This window comes from Scleropages formosus, chromosome 20 (assembly GCF_900964775.1).
Source record: "Scleropages formosus chromosome 20, fSclFor1.1, whole genome shotgun sequence".
NCBI lineage: Eukaryota > Metazoa > Chordata > Actinopteri > Osteoglossiformes > Osteoglossidae > Scleropages > Scleropages formosus.
In genome coordinates, this window is record NC_041825.1 from 3,016,443 (window position 1) to 3,036,126 (window position 19,684).

Genomic DNA, 19,684 nt, shown 5'->3' on the forward strand with positions numbered 1-19,684 from the left:
TCAAAGATTATACAGTAGCTGTTGGATCCATCATGGAAGGGCAGGAGGAGGTACGGAGGCGTGGTGAAGGACTTTGCCAAGTGGTGCTGAAAGAACCAGCTGCAGCTCAACGGAGAAAAAAACTACAGGTTGTGGTGGACTTCAGGAGACCAATGGTCCTTTGTGTTCAGTGACTGCTGCTGTAGAGAATATGGAGGTGGGGCTTGAATTACATTCAAGATACTTGAAGGTACACTTGGACAACAAGCTGTAGTGGACAGCTGATGTCCGCAGACTGAGGCATTGGCGAGGGTGGCTCAGTCATGGGAGTTAAGACTGGACTCTGGAGGAAATGGTAGAGAAGGAATCAAAGCAAACGCTTAACCATGTCCAATAGATCTCACCCTGCTGAATGCACTGAGGGACACATCAGTGCAGTTTTCACTCTGTGCAGTACTAACCTCTTATTGCTCAAGTGGTGTTGAACTTTCACTACTAATTTATATCCTATTTTCACACTGTTACAGTTGTCTAAGTGACATTTAATCCTGTGTTATCTGTCACTATTCACATCTGCTGTTGTAGGGTTTAATTTACACTTATTTAGGTTATACTTACATTTATATTTTCAGGTTTCAAACTGTATTAATCAAGAGAAATTAATCTGTGAAGTAAAACACTAATACAAATACAAAAACAAAGCTGTATTTATAAAAAATGTACAATTTATTTTCACAGATTGATAAAAGTCAACAATTCATGTTACAGAGAAATTGGTCAATGAAGCATAAATGGTTGTTTGGTTCAATGTTTCCATTTATCCCTGAACTAGCAGAGCGCAGAACTACTTAGCAGTTGTGCTGTTGGTTTTTTTTTTTTTTTTTAAACAGTTGCTGAAGACAAATGGAAACAGAACCAAACCAAATAATTCACTGTTGTTTTTTCTTCACAGATAAGGAAAAGAAATAAGCAGTGTAAAAAAAAAAAAAAAAAATTCAAAATGAATACCATCATCCACTTCAGATCGAGTTTCTTCAGCCATCCACCTAAATAGGCTTTCCAAAATGTCACTGTTTGTGCCTGTTTCCCCTCAATGCCACTTGAACTATCACACTAAAGCTAACGGTCACAGAAGTAGTATGCAGATGTATAACAGAACACAATTCATAATATCAGTATCAGAAAATAGCGGGGAGTGGTTGGTGCATAAAAGGTTATGTGGAATCAAGAGGGAGAATTCCTAACAGGTTTTGGGGGGGGACTGAGAGGTAGAAAATACAGTGGGGAGCATTTAAGAAATTGTGGGGGCAGGACAAGGAATATGCAAGAATAAAACAGTTCTCCTGTGGTTTGTGTCATGTTTGAATAACTGTGAGGTCACAGGAAATAGTCAGCCACTGGCTTTTTGGAAGGGATGCCTCTTGTTTCCTGTGGGGCTGCTTCAAATATAATGAACTCTTTCTGCAGGTGCTCATCCAGCTCCAGTATTGCTGCTACATTCCCACACCTATAAAGAAAAAGGAGTTAGTACATTTACTATCATTGCTGCAGCATTAAGGAGAACAAAGATCTAAATGAAAAACTGGTGAAACAGATGAAATTGTACCTGTAGCAGTAGTTTGGCGCTGACCACACAGTCAGTACAGTTTCATTGAAGTGCCACTTATACCCTTCCATGACAAGCTGATGAGCTCTGCAGATCATGTCAATGTCGTTTGCAGTATTAAACTGGGTTACCACATCACTACCAAACAAGTACCCTGCACCTCTTGGACTCACACCCCACCCTGTGGTATCTGGAACAAAGAAAAGAGGACTTTGTACATGTTAAACAAAGTAAACAGTATTATGTTAACCACAATGGTTTTCTTTAACATCACTGCTTAAATGACAGGTTTCCTACCGCAAAACACTCCTTGCAGAGATGCTACTGATATAAACAGATTCCTCACCCTCAGGGTCAGACCATAACAAGTCACACATAGGCCCATCATGTGGAACCTCCTGCTTCCTGTCAATGGTTCTTATCTGGTCCAGTGTTTGTATAGATGGGGAGAGGCCTCCATGCACACAGAATATCTGAAGATGTAAGAGGAGGACATAAGCTACTGACCATGTATTCTTTTACATTTAAGAGGACAGCTTAAAAAGGCAAAAAAGGTGAAAATAGTGCAGGATGAAAATACAATTACAGTGCTTTAATGTATATTCTCTATGAGTATTTTATTTATGCATATCTCATTGCTGATAGGTCATACAATGAAATGCACACCAACCTTGCCATCAATAATGGCAGAGAGTGACAAGTAATCAAAGATTTCAGTGCAGTATCTCCACACAGTTACAGAGCCGTATTTTCTTAGGCATTCATCGTAGAAGCCATACACCTGGGTAATTTGTCTAGATTCATGGTTCCCTCTAATCAGTGTGATTCTGTCTGGGTATCGCACCTAAAAGAAAAGACAGCAAGGTAATACTTACACAATACCATAAGAACAATTTTTAGTAAGATTCCAATTCAGTGTCAGAAAAATGGAAACTCCCTAGTCTGTTCCAGACAGTCATACAAAAGCAAAAACACTATAAGGAATTACACTCAGAACTAAAAATTACACAGCACCAATTGTAATTAAAAAAAATGAAGCATGAGAATAACTGCATATAAAGCCTTTAAATGCAGTTATGTAATATTTTGCATAAACATCCTTCATAACCTAGCTTTATTATTAAAAATGTAACATTTTTAAACCAAACTAATAACTGCAAAAATTTGTTTTTATACAGAGAAAAGAATGGATAAAGCAAAATAAAAGGAAGGAATCGACATCATAAAGGATTAAAAACGTGTGCACTCTGGACTTAATGTTTGTTATAAACTGAACACACAATTACATACATTTACATTTATTTACTTAGAAAATGCTTTTCTCCAAAGTGACTTCCAATTAACTATGTAGTGTACAACATAAACAGGGCAAGCAAGGACTATACAAGAACCTTAAGGGCAAGCAGCAGTAGGAAAGTCTCCACACTGTAGAATCCTCGGTCCACAAAGTCACCCATAAAGAGGTAATTTGTCTCTGGAACATCACCTCCAACCTGCAAATGTTGTAGACAATTACTGTATGTATTTTTGACTGTGCGAAAACTGCGAGTACTCTAGGTGGCAAAAACTATGGTAAAGAACATGTGAAGAACACCAAACCATTCATCCTCATATCTTTCCTGCTTGTAATTAACAATAATAATGCAGTTATGTTTAATTTACAACATACAAATAAGAGAAAAAATGTAAAATAGCATAACTTGAAAGCTGAATATTTGCTGTTCAGTATCTGAATCTAAATAAATGATTAAATTTCCCTGTCAGACTCATTGTGTCTTCACAAAAAAGCTGCAACTTTTTTGTTGCCTTTCTGTGTTTTTCATTTCAATTGCAGGCCACGTGCAATCAATACAGATTTTGGAGGGGGGGGGGAATCAAAACAGTGGTTGGAACATCTGCCAATCACTTTGCATTGTCAACCAACTGGAAATCCGTTCAGTAATGGCCACATGGACAGGATTTTGAAGCTGAATACAGGCATACCCCCCTGGCTGTATCTGCATGACATCTGAACTATGATGATTTAATTTGCCACACAAACATCAATTTAAAACCAGACAAAACAACAGGAGGAAGTTACCTTAACCTAGAGTAAGTAGGTAAACCCTTCAATTTCTGCAGTGCTTTCAGCAATTAAAAAAAAGTTATCCGCTGACTTTTACATTCTATATAGTGTGTGGCTCTAGCAATTATAATACCACCCTTATATTAGTACTCAAAATACAAACACTTAAAGCAACAATATATATACCAGGTGGTATAATTTTCACATCTCACGCAAAAAACAAGAAAAAAAAAATTAAACTAACCAGGCAAGGATGGCACAAAAGGATACTTACTCTAAACAACTCCTTCAGATCATAAAACTGCCCATGGATATCACCACAAACCTGATAGGAGAAGAAAAATTACATTCAAAGAACATTATTAAAAGCAGATGTAGACATGTATAGTTACATGATTACTTACTGTAACTGGAGAATCCACTCTCTGAACATTGCTTTCCTCGACTAGAATCTCCCTGAAACACAGAGCACCTCAGTTACAAATGGATGCATCACAGTAATCCATACCAAAACATCCAGATAAAACTTATCTTATTCAGAATAAGTGACATGGACACTGAAATATGAGATGCGGTTAAACATTTGAGCTCAACAAATTGTAACTTTTATACAATGGACTCCTTGGATGCCAGGCTGAATAGCACAAACTGAACAAAAACACAAAGGTACTCTATTAAATTGGACATATTAAAGACAACAAACAACTAGGAAATTAAAAATAAAGCTTGTTTAATACCACATGAAAATTTCTCATATACATTTAAAATACTGCCATGGTCCATTTTCTAATATTTTCAGATTTACACAAATGACATCTGATGCATTTAAAAAGTTGTTTACCAGCATAGTGGTACACCACCACTATGGGAAAACGGCCATATAATAAACAGGGTTTAGAATGGGCCGCTGCATCAGTTCCCATTTTTAGAGCATGGCGTAAGCCTTCAACTGTATCTCGTACCTGGCTTTGGCACACAGAGCCTTAACCTCATTCTCCTTGATGAGCTCACACCGTCTGAGTTGGTCGATCTGTCTGTCCAGGTCGCTGATGTCGCCCATTGTCAACTACACAGAGACAGTTTGTCACTTGGTTCGTGTTTCAGATTCCACCCGACAGGCAACACTGTCTCATTGACATACAAGCATATGCCCGCGCTTCCTTTTGACAAAAACACACGGGTCGCCAACTCCACCACGCCAGCTCCAGATGAAAGGAAAGTGTAGGGCAGCGGAGAAAATCTGCATGAAGAAAGAGAAAACATACACAAATAGTTTGTGTCTCTCTAAGTGGAAAGATAACTCTTTCCACATAAATTCACAATAGAATAGGTAAAATTGAAGAACTCTACATTACAGAACTCAACGATTAAAGATGATTCTGCCACTACTATTGTTATTTTAAAACCAGGCTAAGTGAGGACTACGAAGAGGTACATTAAGGATCAGACTAACTGTGGAGACTGGGGACGTTTAAGGACTTACAAGTTTCACTACACTACAGTAGTGAAATGAATATGAACTAATCTAATGATCCACCAACCATGACGACATAAAACACTAACCCGCGTGTAACACAGCAAGAGAACATAACGACACAGCATTATTATTTTATACATTTCCGCAGTCATGCTGACGGGGGGGGGGGTAGATCGGAAGGGGTTTAGGTCCAACACAGCAGCAGTATTGTTTGCTCAACTCCAGAGATCAGGCTCCGTGTGTTCAGCCATTTTGGCTCCTGGCGCGTTCGCGAGGCCAGGCGCGCTCCGACATGGAGCCGCGGCTTCCACGAGCACGGCGGGCACGGCGCTCACCCGAAACACAAACCAGTCGTTCCCGTTCAACTGCAGTTTTAGTTTACTTAAGGCGACCATGTTAAACCGGTACTCTGGCGACAAGGCTTCTCGTCACGGAGACGAATCGGAATGGGACACAAAACAAAAGGTACCTGACAGACGGGGACAAAATTTATATCTTCGCCCATATTAACATTGAAAAAATGCGAGTTTGTATTCGTTCCAAACCACGGCGTATCCTACAAAACTTGGTTAACTTATCCCGCCTTTCCTGCCTGGTCGTTAAACGCAGCTAGCCTAGTTAGCCGGCTGACGTAGTTAGCCTAGAGATGTGCTTCTGCGCAACAGAGTCTAGTTGTCCGCTTCAGGGAAAATGTACAAGTTCCTACGAAGCACATTTGCGAGGATTAAAACGGAGTGTTTCCTCGGTCGTGGTAAAGAGTATAACGTTTCTTTTTTTTTACCTTTTATCCGTTAGCTACTAACCTCCACTCGTCCAGGTACTTACAGTTACACGGCACCGCGCGTAAGCGCCACTTGACGACGAACAGACACTGAAGACTTCTTATTCGTGAAGAGAAAACCAGTTTAATCGTTCAGCATAACCACAACTGTTTAAAACAATGTAGTAAAGCCATTTTTACCTCTGACCAACGTCGCTGCTGCCCGGCTTCCCCCGGTTCTTTTCACACCACCGCCACCGGCCTGTGGTGCTCAGCAGCGCCCCCTCGCGCACCGGAACGCGCAAAGCACCTCTAGGTCCCCATTTCTCCACAGTGCCCCCGCTTCCCCCCGCCCCCTCGTGCGTAGGCTCGCGCTCATCCTCCAGCTTCCGGCACCACTTCCGCTTCTCCTTTAACTTTTACGACTTGATGTAACAATCAAGCAATTTTTGCGTTGATAGCACGGCTACCGACTTCGGTTCCCCTGAAACACCCCATAACAGCAAACTGTGTCTTTTTAAGCAGTAATTTTAAAATTCGAGACGCACGGTGAAAGGCCGACCAGTAGAGGGCGCGCGGATCCCGTTTTTCGGTGGGACGCAACGCGACGCGACAGGGATTCACACAGAGCGACCACAGGGGGGTCCTCGACGCACGACGGGCTTCCGATTTAACGAGTTTGTCGGACGTCGCAAATGCCCCCATTCTGCATTATATTAACCATTAGAACACAATGTAACGACCCGCGTTACCGTGAGTTTGGGCGGGAAAACGGGTCTATTGTGCATAGTTGTATTGTGGGTAAAACGTAAATAAGTGTTCAACCACTGGGGGGACTTAAGGGGAAAAAAGGATGACAGTGCTCGCCAGGGGAAAACCTGGTTTGTACGCAGGTTCTTGAGGAAAAGGGATCCGTGGACCGGGATCATCGCTTCTCGGTCTTTTGGTTAAGATCAAAGTGTAGTACCTTGGACCGGGAGCATTATTTCCTTGTGTGTGGGTGTTCTAATAAAATGTTTGTTATTAACGCTGCCTGTGCGTCTTTCTTCACCCCATATGAACCCAGAGCAGAGCGCTGTGTGCCACAATATAAATAACTAACATGCATAAATGCTACGTGCTATGATTGGGCTTTGTGATATATTTTTCCATACATTATTCATGATATCATAATTTAAGATAAAATAATAGATGAGATAATACAGACATTTTTTACTGTTATTCTCACTTTCGTTTAGAAATCCGTTTTCTTTTACCTTTTTCTTTTCGACATCACCAAAAATAATGTTTTTGCTTGCTGAACATTTTAAATAAATAATAACATCCCTAAGTCGCATGTATGGTATGTCAAGACTATCTGTCGGTAATGTACTATTAGCGGTTGCTCAGGGGCCCGGAGCCACCAGGGGGCGCCAGTGAACCACAGTCACAGAAAAGCGCAGTTCGGCGCATGGGTCCTGTAAAAGTTTGTAAGAATTTTGTTATTCAGAAATTGAGAAGAATTATTTATTCAAAAGTTCAAAGAATATAATCATTTTACAATGATGCACAAAAAGATTATGCTGAACAAAATGAATTAAAAGCATTGATTTCTTGAAGTTTTCACTTGGACTGTATAGGCGCACAGTTCCTGTTTTCAACAGAGATAAATCTGTGACAAATTTGTGCATCATGAGTGTTCAAAGGCTTTTTCTAGAAGACCTTTCTCGCTGCAGTCTTTCTTGCAGTTGGTTCCTTACTGCTGTTTCACTGTATGCTCCTGTATTCAGGGTATTCAGAGAAGGCCCTCTAATGTTTACTCACTCCTTTAATTCACTGAGTGTCGTCGCACCAGCTGATGGACAGGGAATTAATATGTTTGTTCATCACATTTGAACTCTGTTCAAAAGTTTTGTGTATAGCTCTACTCCTCACCACTTCTCATCTTAGGGTTATTTTTCATTTCCAGCAGAGTGATCTGAAAAATTGATTATAATTTTATTCCAGATGTAAGAACTCAAACACAGATAATGTGACTTGGCCACAAACTCAGACTTACGAATAGGAATGTATAAGTAGTAATGACAATACACTTGGTTTACTTAGTTTTATTTACTTGTCAAAAACATTGCTTCCCACCAATATACAGTATTATGTCTATTCACTTCAGCCACTTCCTTAGGTTGATTCATTACATTGCGATGTAGCCTTTCTTGCATTAGAATATACACATAAAAAGGAAACATTTTAGTAAAAACAAAAATTTTTAATTAGAAAAAATGAATGTTTCTTCAAATGACTGCACCATTATCCAGGTGACACTACAAATATCAACAAATATGCTCTAAAATCAAAGACAAGGATGAAATACATGATTTATTTGAAATTGAATACAAGTATTAGGAATTCAGAAAGATGCAAAAGCAAAAAAACACAAAACACATGAATAGTGCAACCCCATAATGCAGAAATGAGTAAACACTGTTGAAAAGGGGGAGGTCAGAGACTGTTCACACAACACATTGTCTGCTAGAATTCTAGTAGTCTGGACAGCCCTGACAGCTGTGGTTTCCAAACCTGAGAGGCACTTCTGCATGTATGCTTGAACAAACATTTATTCTTTAGGGTATTACGGTAAAATTGCATACACTGCTGGCAACCCTACTTAATAGTGCACGAAATGCAGGTAAGTAATGGTAAAATAATGTCGAAATTCATATGCACACAGTATTGTATAAAAAGAAACGCAGGATATCACTCTCACTTCTTGTCAGTCTTCTTTAATTTAAACTTAAGCTCTGACAGTAGAGGATTTCCTACACTGAAAAAGGAAGAACATACCAGTAAGGTATTACACACACACACACACACACACACACACACACATGCATTTTCAGAACCGCTTGTCCCATACAGGGTCACAGGGAACCGGAGCCTACCCGGTAACACAGGGCGTAAGGCCGGAGGGGGAGTGAACACACCCAGGACGGGACGCCAGTCCGTCGCAAGGCACCCCAAGCGGGACTCGAACCCCAGACCCACCGGAAAGCAGGACCGTGGTCCAACCCACTGCGCCACCGCACCCCCCAGTAAGGTATTAATGTTTGTTATTAACTTTCAAAGTTCAATTCTTAAATACTTTACTGCTGCATAAAGTAACTCAAAAACAAGCAAAGACAACACTTGCCATAATTATATATCATTGAAAAATTATGAATGCTCATTGAACTTGTTTCATTAATTATGATTTGGAGTATATTTGTTAATTTGCTCAACCAGACTTAGTTAAGAACACAAACACACAAGTAACATTGGGCTTATAGTTCAACATCATCACTATAGTTCATTAAATTTTAAGATGATTATGAAATACTGAAATGGCATTTATTCAATGCACACACACACACACATTTTCTGAACCGCTTGTCCCATACGGGGTCACGGTGAATCAGAGCCTAACCTGGTAACATAGGGCGTAAGGCCGGAGAGGGAGGGGACACACCCAGGACGGGACACCAGTCCGTCGCAAGGCACCCCAAGTGGGACTCCAGACCCACCGGAGAGCAGGACCCGGTCCAACCCACTGCACCACCGCGCCCCCCACATTTATTCAATATTTCTGTAAGAAAATATTGAAACTGAATTTATATCTTACTTACTCAGCCTTGTTGGATGGAGATCCTCCATCTGGCTTGTCTGTGTCGTTTAAATTATCTGCTTCAGACTTTTCCTGAATTAAATATTTTTTTTGGAGATATTGTGATATAAAGACGACAGTGACATGTTTCTGCAAATATTAGTGCAATTATGAACTTTCTAAGTGAGTCTTGCAAGTTACCAGTCCCAGGACAGAGTCTGTCTTTACATTCTTTCGGTAGGATTTGTATGATTATCCAGTTGTATATGTTAGTGAAAACACCAAACCATTCAAACAGAAGTGCTAGCTAAATACCGTGAATATACTAATAACCAGCTGTCAATAATCCTTCCTATGTGAAGCTTACCAAGTCTTCTCCACTTCTCATTTTCGCTCCCCTTTCAGTCTTTCTCAGCATAGGAAATCCAGCGCCAAAACCTAAACAAAAACTACAATATTTAATCCCATGTTAAGAAAATGCAGTAAACAACAACAGTAATGAAAAACTTCTCTCTCACTTGGTAGTTTTACAGCTGGTGCTCCAGTACTTTTCACCTCCTTTTCCTTTGATTCTGCTCCTTTTCCTTCAGCCCTTGCTGTTCCATATTCACCATCATCTGCAACATCCTAGCAGAAGTCGTTTTACTTTGAGTGTTGTAAACAGCAGCTGTGTTTAAAACTGACTGCTTGTCAGTGCTCTTACTCCTCTTTCTTACCTCCCTCATCTTCACTCCCCGGTCTGTCTTCTTTAAAATAGGCAGTCCTGTACCAAAAGCTGCAGACAACATTATTGTCAATAGGGGTCAACAGAGTGACAATGACCATTTTGTTTTCTCTGTCATTGTTAATTACCAGGTAGCTTCACTCCAATCGCCCCGACTCCTCCCATTTTGGGTCCTGCCTCCCTTTGTTTTGTGCTGCTCTGCTCCCTGACATCAATTCCAACATTTGCAGTGAGTTCCTTCTCACTGATCTGTGGAAAAGACACAAAGGTTATAAAAGTTGTTAAATATGCAGGGCCACTATGTTCCACTAATTTTCAACTGATTTTTTAGGACCTATGGCCATAATCCCTATGGCGCTACCTGTCCAGTAACTTCCTCACTTTTTTCACTCACTCCTTTTTCTTTTTTCTTCAGTGCTGGAATTCCACCGCCAAAGCCTGTTTAGTCAAGCAATAAGAATAAAATGATTCAGCCAGGTTAATCGGGACAACAGGGAGGCGTCAGTATATACTCCCAAAGTCAACAAAAGCTACATTAAGACGTCAACAGAGATATACAGATCTGCTGAACTCCATTACCTGGCAGTTTGATTCCCATCACTCCACCACCTCCCACCTTCATCATCACTGGCTTTGTGTTAAACCCCTCCTCCTGGGGTGGGGCTGAATGGATAGGGATCACAGAGGCTTTCTGCAGGAGTATTCGAGGATCCTTGGGTGGACGAACCAGGTGGTTCTTAAGGGCAATTCGAGACTTTTGGGCAGTGAAATCCAAAGAGGGGGCATCCACCTGCAATAAAGGTGCACAATTTCTACATCCAGACACAACTGCAATTCTTTTGTATGATTCCAGTACCAACTATAAACAGTTCCCTACTTTTGAGTAAAGATTTTTTTTTTTTGCAAATACAAGTTTTTTTTTGAGAAGTTTTTAAAAGCATTTTTTGCACAAAAAGGCAGCTGGCATACTAGTTCAAATTGTGTGCCAAATCTTCACCCAATGTGCTGACAGATAGTGATCACAAAGAATAAGTGGTGTTTTTGGCTTTCGCATAACAATGCAGAAGGTGTAAAGAAGCAAACAGGAGTTGAACATGCTGTACATGATTTTCTGCCTTCTACATCTACCATTTGTGAGCAGCTAGAGAAGCGCTGCCTCTCCATCATCCTCTACCTCCATGTAATACCACCAGCTCCAAGTTGATACAAAGTTGTTTTTGTTTTAAGTTAAACAACATACAGCTAATGTTTTTTTTAAACTCATCACAATTATTCTTTTCTTTCTTTTTATTATGCTTGTATTGAGTATTAGTGAATTTTATGTGATCTCCCATGAGTACAGCCACTGTGGTATAGCTCTTATTAGGCTTTCTTATTTACAAAATGTTGTAAATACTCCTGCCAGGGGACTCAGAACATGCAGGTGCATGCACAAGGCATCCCTACTCACCAGAGGGAGGGGCTATCTACCCCCTTCCTGGGAGAGACAGACAGTCCACTGCGCCGTACTGTTCCTGTCTGAAAAGCCCCGTTGTTGCCTCCCACCCCGCAGTTGATGTTCGGGGTTGCTGACATTTATATTACATTCATATATTTAGTAGATGCTTGTTTCCAAAGAGGCTTGCAACTCAGACTAAACAAAAGTGTATTTTACCAACAGAGAGATACAAATACACATGTGATTCTCCAAACAGTCACTTAGTCCAAGGTCACAATTTTTACTGGTGTAAATTACATGATTAGCTGCAAACAGAATGGACGAGGAGCCCCTGGCCCACCACCTGTTATATTCAACTTATTAACTTTTTGAGTAACGATCCAAATATAAGCCCAAATTAAGTTTCCAAATTGGGGACCAAGTGTATCATTTAATAAAAAAAACTTTTATAATCAACAATTAAAATCAAGTTTAATAATAATCTTTAATTAAAGCTGTAATACTTGGATTCAATGAAGATTTTTTGTCATATTTAGAGAAAGAAAAATCATTTAGTTCAAAACTTTTGAAATGTTTACCTGTAAGACAAATTTTTTACTTTCATCTTCATATATTTGCTCGTCTTCTCTTTTTCGAACATCATCCTGTGCAATGTCTTCATTTCTCACATCTGCTCTTATTTCTTCATCCACTTCTTTTTTAGTTCCCCCCATAGACATTGGCTGCTCTTCCTTTTCCTCATCATCTAGTGTCTCTGTGACTAACATTTCTGTTTTACCATTTCGACCATATGACTCCGTTTCATCGCTTTTGTTTTGCTCTTGTTTTGTATCTTCTCCCTGTATTTTTGTTCTTTCTACCTCTTGTCTGTACACTTCACTGTTGTCAGTCTTTTCTTTTGCTGTTTCTTCATGTTCTACCCAATCTTTTGCTTTAGTTACTTCTTGTTTTTCATCAGTCTTACATACTTGGGCCCTCATTCCCCCATTATAGTCTGACTTTCTCTCCTCTTCTGACTTGTTCTCAGCCAGTCCACTTCTAAGTGTTACTGCTCCCAATTCATCATGTGCACTCTTATCCTTATAATCTTCCGCTAGCGCAGTATTTACATCTAGAACCATTATCAAATTTTTTCCATTATCTTCCATGGTAATTCTGTCTTTGCTTTCCTGTCTAACATAGCCTTTATGCTCGGTTTGTGTTTCAGCTAATTCATTGGTTGCATTTCTCTCAATAATCTCTTCCTCTGCATCCTTTCTTACTTGAAGTTCCTCTTTTTCATCCACCAACACATCAGATCCCTCTGTATCCTTTCCTACAACTTTGTTTTTACTTGACATGGATTGCCATTTTACCACTTCTATTCCTTCTCCCTCTACAAACACTTCTGCTCCTCTTTCTGTTACGCTTTCATCCACTGTATTTTCTCCTCCTTTCTCCTTCTGTCCCATACTTGCTACATATGCTGGTACTACCTGTTCTTCCCTTTTTTCGGTCTGCATTTCCCACACATGCTCAGTTCTGCTTTCATCTTTTCTGCATTCTGTTTCTTCTACATTTTTTCCAGTTGTGTCTTTTACATGGAACTCGTCTCTTATTCCGGCAATGTCATCAATGCCAGTTTCCCCTACCTCCCTTTCTTCAAGTTCATCTACACTTCTTGTAATAGCTTCTTGATTGACTTCTATTATTTCATCCCTCATTTCAACTGCATTTACACCTTTAACCTTGCTATCATGTTTCATTTCTATTCTGTTAAAAATGTCTTCCCTCCTGCATAATTCTTTGTCTTCTTCATTTTCAGCCGCTCTACTGAAGCTTAATTCTTCAGCTTTTATACTTTGTTGTGATACAGCTTCATTTGTTTCTTCATGCACAGCATCTTCCTCTTTTATTTCAATGTCCCATTCTATACTTACATTATGAGACCCATCTTTCTCACCAGTTTGCCCTTTAGTTCTTTGAGATTTCCCATTCTCATCTGTCTCAGTTCCCTTGTAGATACTTTCCTCGGGTTGCATATCATCTCTCCATTGTGTCACTGATATATCTACAGGTTTATCAACTGCTGTTGCTTGACCAGTTTTGTGTGCTGTTGCAATTTTTTGAGAACTGACTAGTGATGGTAAGTGACCCTCAGACTGTGCTGTCCATCTGTCTTCAAACTGGACTTTTATATCTTGTTTTTTTGCCTTTATGCTGTTTTCTTCTTCTTTTAACTCAGTTGAACACACTTCTCTCTCTCCATCTTCCCAGCCTTTCTTAACTGCATGTGATTCTTCTCCAGCTTCCATCATTATTGGTTTTTGGCTTTTGTCTTCTGTTTCTAAATGTTCTATTAGATCATTCATTTCTTCTTTTTCTTCTTTGCTCTGTTTAAGTTTTTCCAGTATCAATGTATTTACTGTGATTTCACCTTCTAGTCTGTGTAGTCCATCATTTCTTTCATTTTCTAGAACGTTGCCCAGTTCATCTCCAAAAGATGACTCAGTGTTCACAGAACTTCTAAATTCTTCCTCTCCTTTTATCTCATGTTGGGGTTCCTTGCACTTTTTATTCAACTCTATTTCATCTTCCCCCAATTCAGGTGTTTCCACGTCATTCTCATCATTTCTATCCTCACTTTCTACAGTGACTATTTTGTATTTCATCTCAATGTTTATTTCTTGCGGTTCTTCCATTTTCATCTCTTCAGTGTCTATTTGTTCTTCATCTGTTTTTCTCTTTTCCTTTTGGTTGTTTTCTGTTTGCTTATAAACACTATCTTCATGTGTCATATAATCTCTCCATTGAGTCCCTGATCCCTCTACATCGTCTTCTTTTGTTATCGTTTGTACTGTTTCTTTGTTTGTTGTTTCAGATTCTTGAAAGTCAAATCCTAATCCGAAGTGCTCTTTGGTCCCAATTTGTACTGAACATTGATCATCAAAGTGCACTTCTGTATCCCCTTTTTGTATATTAGGGTCTTTTCCTTTTCTTTTTTCTACATCAGATGAATATACATCCCGTTTGCCATCTTTGCTACCTTTTTCAACTGCACATGACTCCTCTCCCTCTTCTGTTACAGATTCCTGATATTTACATTCTGCTTCCAGGTCTTTCATTTCTTCCACATCATCTTCCTCCTCTATTCTCTCCCTTTCTTTTCCCAGTTCTAAACTTACTGTGATTTCTCTTTCTAGATGTTTAAATTCTGTGTGTTTTTCATTTTCTGTGACACTTCCTTGGCCTTTTTCCTTTATGGACTTATTATCTTCCACCCTTCCAGATTCCACTTCTTTTATCTCATCTTCTGATTCCTTGAAATTTGTCTCCAGTGCTATTTCTCTTTTTCCTAAGTCAGGTGTTTCCACGTCATCACTCCTGGTTTCTTCTTCAGTCTCCTCATCTTTTCCATACTTTGTTTCTGCTTCCGTCATATTGTGTTTTATTTCCATGTACACCTCCTGTGGTTCTCCTTCTGTTTCCATTTTCCCTGCATCTGTTTGTTCTGCATCTGCTTTTTTTTCTTCCTCTTCGTTTGTATCTGATTCTTCATCTTCCACACCAGAATGATCGTGAGGTCTGTGACACCTGTGCTCTGTTTCTGTTTCTCTCGCCTGTTGGGCACTTACCTCATCTTTATTATCATCTCTCCACTGTGTCTGTGATATTGCCACAACTTTATCTTCTGGTATCATTTCTACTTCTTTGTGTGTTTTTTCCAGTTCCTGAAAGTCAAATCCTAATGTTAAGTGTTCCTCAGTCCATTCTTGCACTGGCCATTGATCTTCAAAGTGGATTTTTACATCTTCTTTTGCTACATAATTGTCCCTTTCTTCTCCTCTTTCAAACTCAGATGAACACACTTCCATTTCTCCAACCCTGCTGCCTTTCTCTAATGTACATAACTCTTCTTTCTCTTCTGTTGTTACAAATTCTTGAGGTTCATCTGCTGCTTCCAGGTCTTCTGTTATTTCTTCCACATCTTCCTCCTCCTCTATTCTCTGCATTTCTCTTTCCAGTTCTTTGACACTTACAATGATTTCCGTTTTTATACCTTTCATTTCTTTTTTGTGTTTTTCATTCTCTGTGACACTTCCGTGCCCTGACACCCTTGTGGTCTGAACCTCTTCCTTCCACCCACGTTCATCATCTTGTTTTATCTCATCTTGCGGTTCCTCGAAATTTTTCCCCATTTGTATTTCTCTGTTTTCTAAGTCAGTTGTTTCCTCTTCATCACTTTTTGTTTCCTTTTCATTCTCCTCATCTTTTCCATCCTTTATCTTTACTACTGTCATTTTGAACTTTGTTTCTATGTTCACCTCTTGTAGTCCTCCCTCTCTTTCCACCTCCCTAGTTCCTATTTGTTCCCCACCTGTTTTTCTTTCTTCCTCTTGGTTTGTGTCCAATTCATCATCTTCATCATCAGAATGTGTCTGAGCTCTGTGAGGCCTGTACTCTATTTCTTTTCTTCTTTCTAACACAGATGAATATGTTTCCCTCTTTCCATCCTCCCCACTTTTCTCAATTGCACATGATTCATCAGTCCCTTCAACTGATACTGATTCTTGATTCTGATTTAATGTTTCCAACTCTCCTCTTATTTCTTCCATTTCTCCTTTGTCTTCCAGTCTATGTTTTTCTCTTTCTTGTTCTGTGAATTTGCTTTTTAGTGCTTGAATATTTACTTTATTTTTTTCATTTTCTTGACAACTTATTTGTCCTTCTCTGCTTGTTGTTTCAGTCTCTTCCAACCTTCCTGATTGTTCATTTCCTTCTTGCTCTGCTTCTGATTCCTTATAACTTTGATTTATCCCTGTATCATCTTCTCCCTTCCTCATCTCCGGCTGTCTTTCTTTAATACCAAGAATTCCCTCACAACCTTCCATTGTTCTATAATCACTTCCTACTGTCTTTACTTTAATCCCAAAAAATCTTCTCTCACCTTTAAAATCATCTTCTGTAGACTTGGCATGATCTTGTTTTATGGCTACCTTTTGTTCTTTTTGCCACTGAATGTCATCCTCAGTTTGGTGATTGTCTTGCTTTCCCTTTTCCCCTTTTCTAGGTTCTATCAGACAACCATGTCTCATATGTGTATCTCCCTGTTGGATTTCTTCTTGAGTAAGACCCTTCTCCTCTGCATCTTCATTGTTTAAGTTTGCAGTGACTGGGATTATTTTCAGTTGGTCATGGTCTTCTCTTGATCTTTCATGTGCCTTGTCTCCTTTTTCTGTTACCATACTCTTGACATATTCAACGCTCCATTGTGTAGTCTTGCTCTCTGTGTCTGTGGATAGGGTAATCTGACAGGGATCTGCAAAATTTTTCCCACTGTTCTCAGCATCATCCTCTTCTTTTTCTTTGTAGTTTGCATTCAGACTCTTTTCTTCCTCCTCATGACTTCTCTCTCTTTGTTTGCAAACTGTTGCTTCCGGTATTATATTTATGTCATCATTTCCTGTATTTGGAGGCTCAGGCCTTAAATATCTGCCCACAGCTGATGTGATATAGTTCTTTGTGTGAAGAGGGGTAAAAAAGAGAGAGAGAGAGAGAGAGAGAGAGAGAGAGAGAGACAGAGAGAGAGAGAGAGAGAGAGAGACTGAATGTTCAAAAAAATTCATGATGCAGGTAAACTGGTTTATCAAATGAAAACATCAACTGAAAATAAGAGGCTGTTAATCCCAGGGATCGAGAAATAAAGAGATTATTTTCAAGAGCCCTTCACCTGTGTAGCCCCTTTCTGACAAACTCGTATAACATAACTAAATAGTTAAGAATTGAAATGTTGAAAAACACCAAATGAAATAACCAGTGACTGGTGAAAGACAGGCTTTTCTGCTAAAAAGCATTTTGTCCTTTGATAAATATAATTTTTGCTATTACTGAAAAACTAGGTACCTCCAGAACATTCACTGATGGGATTATTCTGGTGAAAGGTAAGCATGCATTTCAGTAGTTAATGCGAAACACTCAGGAACTAACTATCTTGATTTTTAACTAGGGCTCCTGCACTTTGTGCTACAGCCTGAGCATGCTCTGTGATTGATGGAAGCTTAGGTGATCCCCTACAGCCAGACTATTTTTGAGTTTGTGCTGCTGGTTTTCCATAGAAATAATAGAAGAATAGAACAAGGCTTAAACAAACACAATCAAAAATAGCATTTAAAACATGAATAATTATTAGAAGTATAATTCATGTACATGTTCAATATAATTCCTAAAGTAATGTGTAGTAAAAAAACAGGCACCTTTACCCAAGGTGTACTCATGTGTCATTTCACAATCATGCAAATGTGAACAATCACATCATGGAATTATGCTGGTACCCTAGTGGCTAGACATTTACTCAGTTAGCTGATGCTTTTCTCCAAAGCAACTTACAATTATTTACTCATTTATACAGGTGGTTAATTTTACTGGAGAAATTTTGGGTAAGTACTTTACTCAAGAGAACTACAGCTGGAGATGAGGATTAAACCTGTGACCTTTGGGTCCAAAGGCAGCAACTCTAACCACTACACTACCAGCTGTCCCCTAGACCTACAGCCTTTCTATCCAAAGGTTGCAGGTTCAGTTCCCCCCTCTTGCTGTAGTACCCTCAAGCAAGGTACTTACCCTAAATTGTGCCAATAAAAAAAATAATCAGCTGTATAAATGGGTAAATAATTGTAAGTACCTTAACATTGTAAGCTTCTTTGGAGAAAAGCATCAGTTAAATGAATTAATACAAATGCATATTTACACCGGGGGGCGCAGTGGCGCAGTGGGTTGGACCAGGTCCTGCTCTCTGGTGGGCTGGGGTTCGAATCCTGCTTGGGGTGCCTTGCGACGGACTGGCATCCCGTCCTGGATGTGTCCCCTACGCCCTGAGTTGCTGGGTTAGGCTCCGGTTCCCCGCGACCCCGTATGGGACAAGCAGTTCAAAAAATGTGTGTGTGTGCATATTTACACTAATGTGACCTTTCCATGCAATCTTATTATTATTCACATTGTTAATAAAGTATCATGACACATAATACACGTAAAATACACTATATGGAATATATATTTCTGTAGATGTATGAAATGTACATCTTTTTATATATAGAGAACATACTTGGAAGCTTCCCTGGTTCCCATTAATTTAAAATTCGCACACTGGTGTTACGTTTCTCAACACACCGAGGTCCCTTTTCTTCATAACAGGACATTTTATGGCACATCACACATGCACTGACTCACCACGGCGCCCTGGAAGAGTGTCCATAGGGAGGTTCCGGCGCGGGACAGGAGACCGCTCTGCGGGTCCATCGCTCAGCTGAGCGCAAAAGCCCGTTTCAGAGGAGAAATCGCTGAAACGGCCCTGGCTTGAAGGACGGTCCACCTGCCTGCAGGTTTCACGGCGTTTCCTGTAGGAAGCCTTTAAAAACTTGTTAGGCTGTGTTGAGAAAAGCGGTAATTTATATGGCAGACGCCGGCTACCGCCCGTTACCTTTTACCTGTATGTCAGTAAAAACATATTTACGTAAATTACGTTTTCAAACGAAGCTGTCATAGAAGTGCGGAGAAACGTTTCACCGTCCTGTGAAGTTCCTGCTTCCGAAGCTGTACTGAAATGAGGAAGGGGTGGTCAGAGCTCACGAAACTGTGGACACCACATCGAGCTCTGCTCGCACGTAGGTGGAGCTCGCGGGCTGCACGCGCCTGCCATTGCCGCCAGTAGCGCACGCGCGCGACCACTATTAGCCTTCTTGGTTTTTTTAAATCTTGCTTTGCTTTCTCCGTGAAGTAAAGTCAGCGTTTGCTTTTTTGCCTCCTAACGTTTTCCCTTTACTTTGTATTAATTCGTTGTGAGCTGCTAAAAATTGAGGCTAAAGCTGCTAAAACGTATCCGGAAGGCTGTCTTTTTCGTTTAATAGCCAGAAGATTAATTTCTGAGGAAACTGAGGTAAAAACTTCACTTTTGATACCCCAGAGAATGTGCCTGAGCGTCCATCTTTGAAGATGTAGATGATGCGAGTGTGACGGGGCCCTGCTGAGCCCTGGGTCAGTGCT

General features: G+C 40.0%; 2 protein-coding genes across 5 annotated transcripts; both read right to left on the reverse strand.

The window, feature by feature from the left end:
* Positions 1-846: 846 nt before the first annotated feature.
* On the reverse strand, positions 847-6,632 carry ppp4cb (protein phosphatase 4, catalytic subunit b). The gene is made up of 10 exons (XM_018749808.2): positions 6,089-6,632; positions 4,792-4,890; positions 4,613-4,716; positions 4,055-4,106; positions 3,925-3,975; positions 2,977-3,078; positions 2,256-2,429; positions 1,932-2,058; positions 1,586-1,775; positions 847-1,486 (listed from the first exon to the last, which is right to left on the reverse strand). The coding sequence occupies exons 2-10, from the start codon at positions 4,795-4,797 to the stop codon at positions 1,357-1,359; spliced, it is 936 nt and encodes a 311-aa protein (XP_018605324.1). The 5' UTR covers positions 4,798-4,890; positions 6,089-6,632; the 3' UTR covers positions 847-1,356.
* Positions 6,633-8,363: 1,731 nt separating this feature from the next.
* Positions 8,364-19,292, reverse strand: LOC108933027 (trichohyalin). Of its 4 annotated transcripts, XM_018749815.2 has the most exons (10): positions 18,872-19,292; positions 12,244-17,163; positions 10,807-11,017; positions 10,589-10,665; positions 10,356-10,476; positions 10,220-10,278; positions 10,022-10,130; positions 9,871-9,941; positions 9,526-9,596; positions 8,364-8,687 (listed from the first exon to the last, which is right to left on the reverse strand). In XM_018749815.2, exons 1-10 carry the CDS (start codon positions 18,938-18,940, stop codon positions 8,627-8,629), a joined length of 5,769 nt encoding a protein of 1,922 aa, XP_018605331.1. In that variant the 5' UTR covers positions 18,941-19,292; the 3' UTR covers positions 8,364-8,626. The 4 variants fall into 4 exon arrangements, with proteins under 4 accessions (XP_018605331.1, XP_029102556.1, XP_018605332.1 ...); XM_029246723.1 differs by lacking the exon at positions 12,244-17,163; XM_018749816.1 differs by lacking the exons at positions 8,364-8,687; positions 9,526-9,596; positions 9,871-9,941; positions 10,022-10,130; positions 10,220-10,278 and having other exon boundaries at positions 10,396-10,476; positions 10,609-10,665.
* Positions 19,293-19,684: the final 392 nt, after the last annotated feature.

Excerpts from the sequence above, each read along its gene's own strand:
- ppp4cb (XM_018749808.2), bottom strand. Across the intron at positions 4,107-4,612 it reads GCTCTGTGTGCCAAAGCCAG|GGAGATTCTAGTCGAGGAAA; the intron begins GTACGAGATACA and ends TCTGTGTTTCAG. Across the intron at positions 2,430-2,976 it reads TACTGCTGCTTGCCCTTAAG|GTGCGATACCCAGACAGAAT; the intron begins GTTCTTGTATAG and ends CTTTTCTTTTAG.
- LOC108933027 (XM_018749815.2), bottom strand. The coding sequence starts at position 18,940 with ATGGACCCGCAGAGCGGTCTCCTGTCCCGCGCCGGAACCTCCCTATGG. Across the intron at positions 10,666-10,806 it reads GATGGGAATCAAACTGCCAG|GCTTTGGCGGTGGAATTCCA; the intron begins GTAATGGAGTTC and ends TTGACTAAACAG. Across the intron at positions 9,597-9,870 it reads TGAGAAGTGGAGAAGACTTG|GAAAAGTCTGAAGCAGATAA; the intron begins GTAAGCTTCACA and ends TATTTAATTCAG.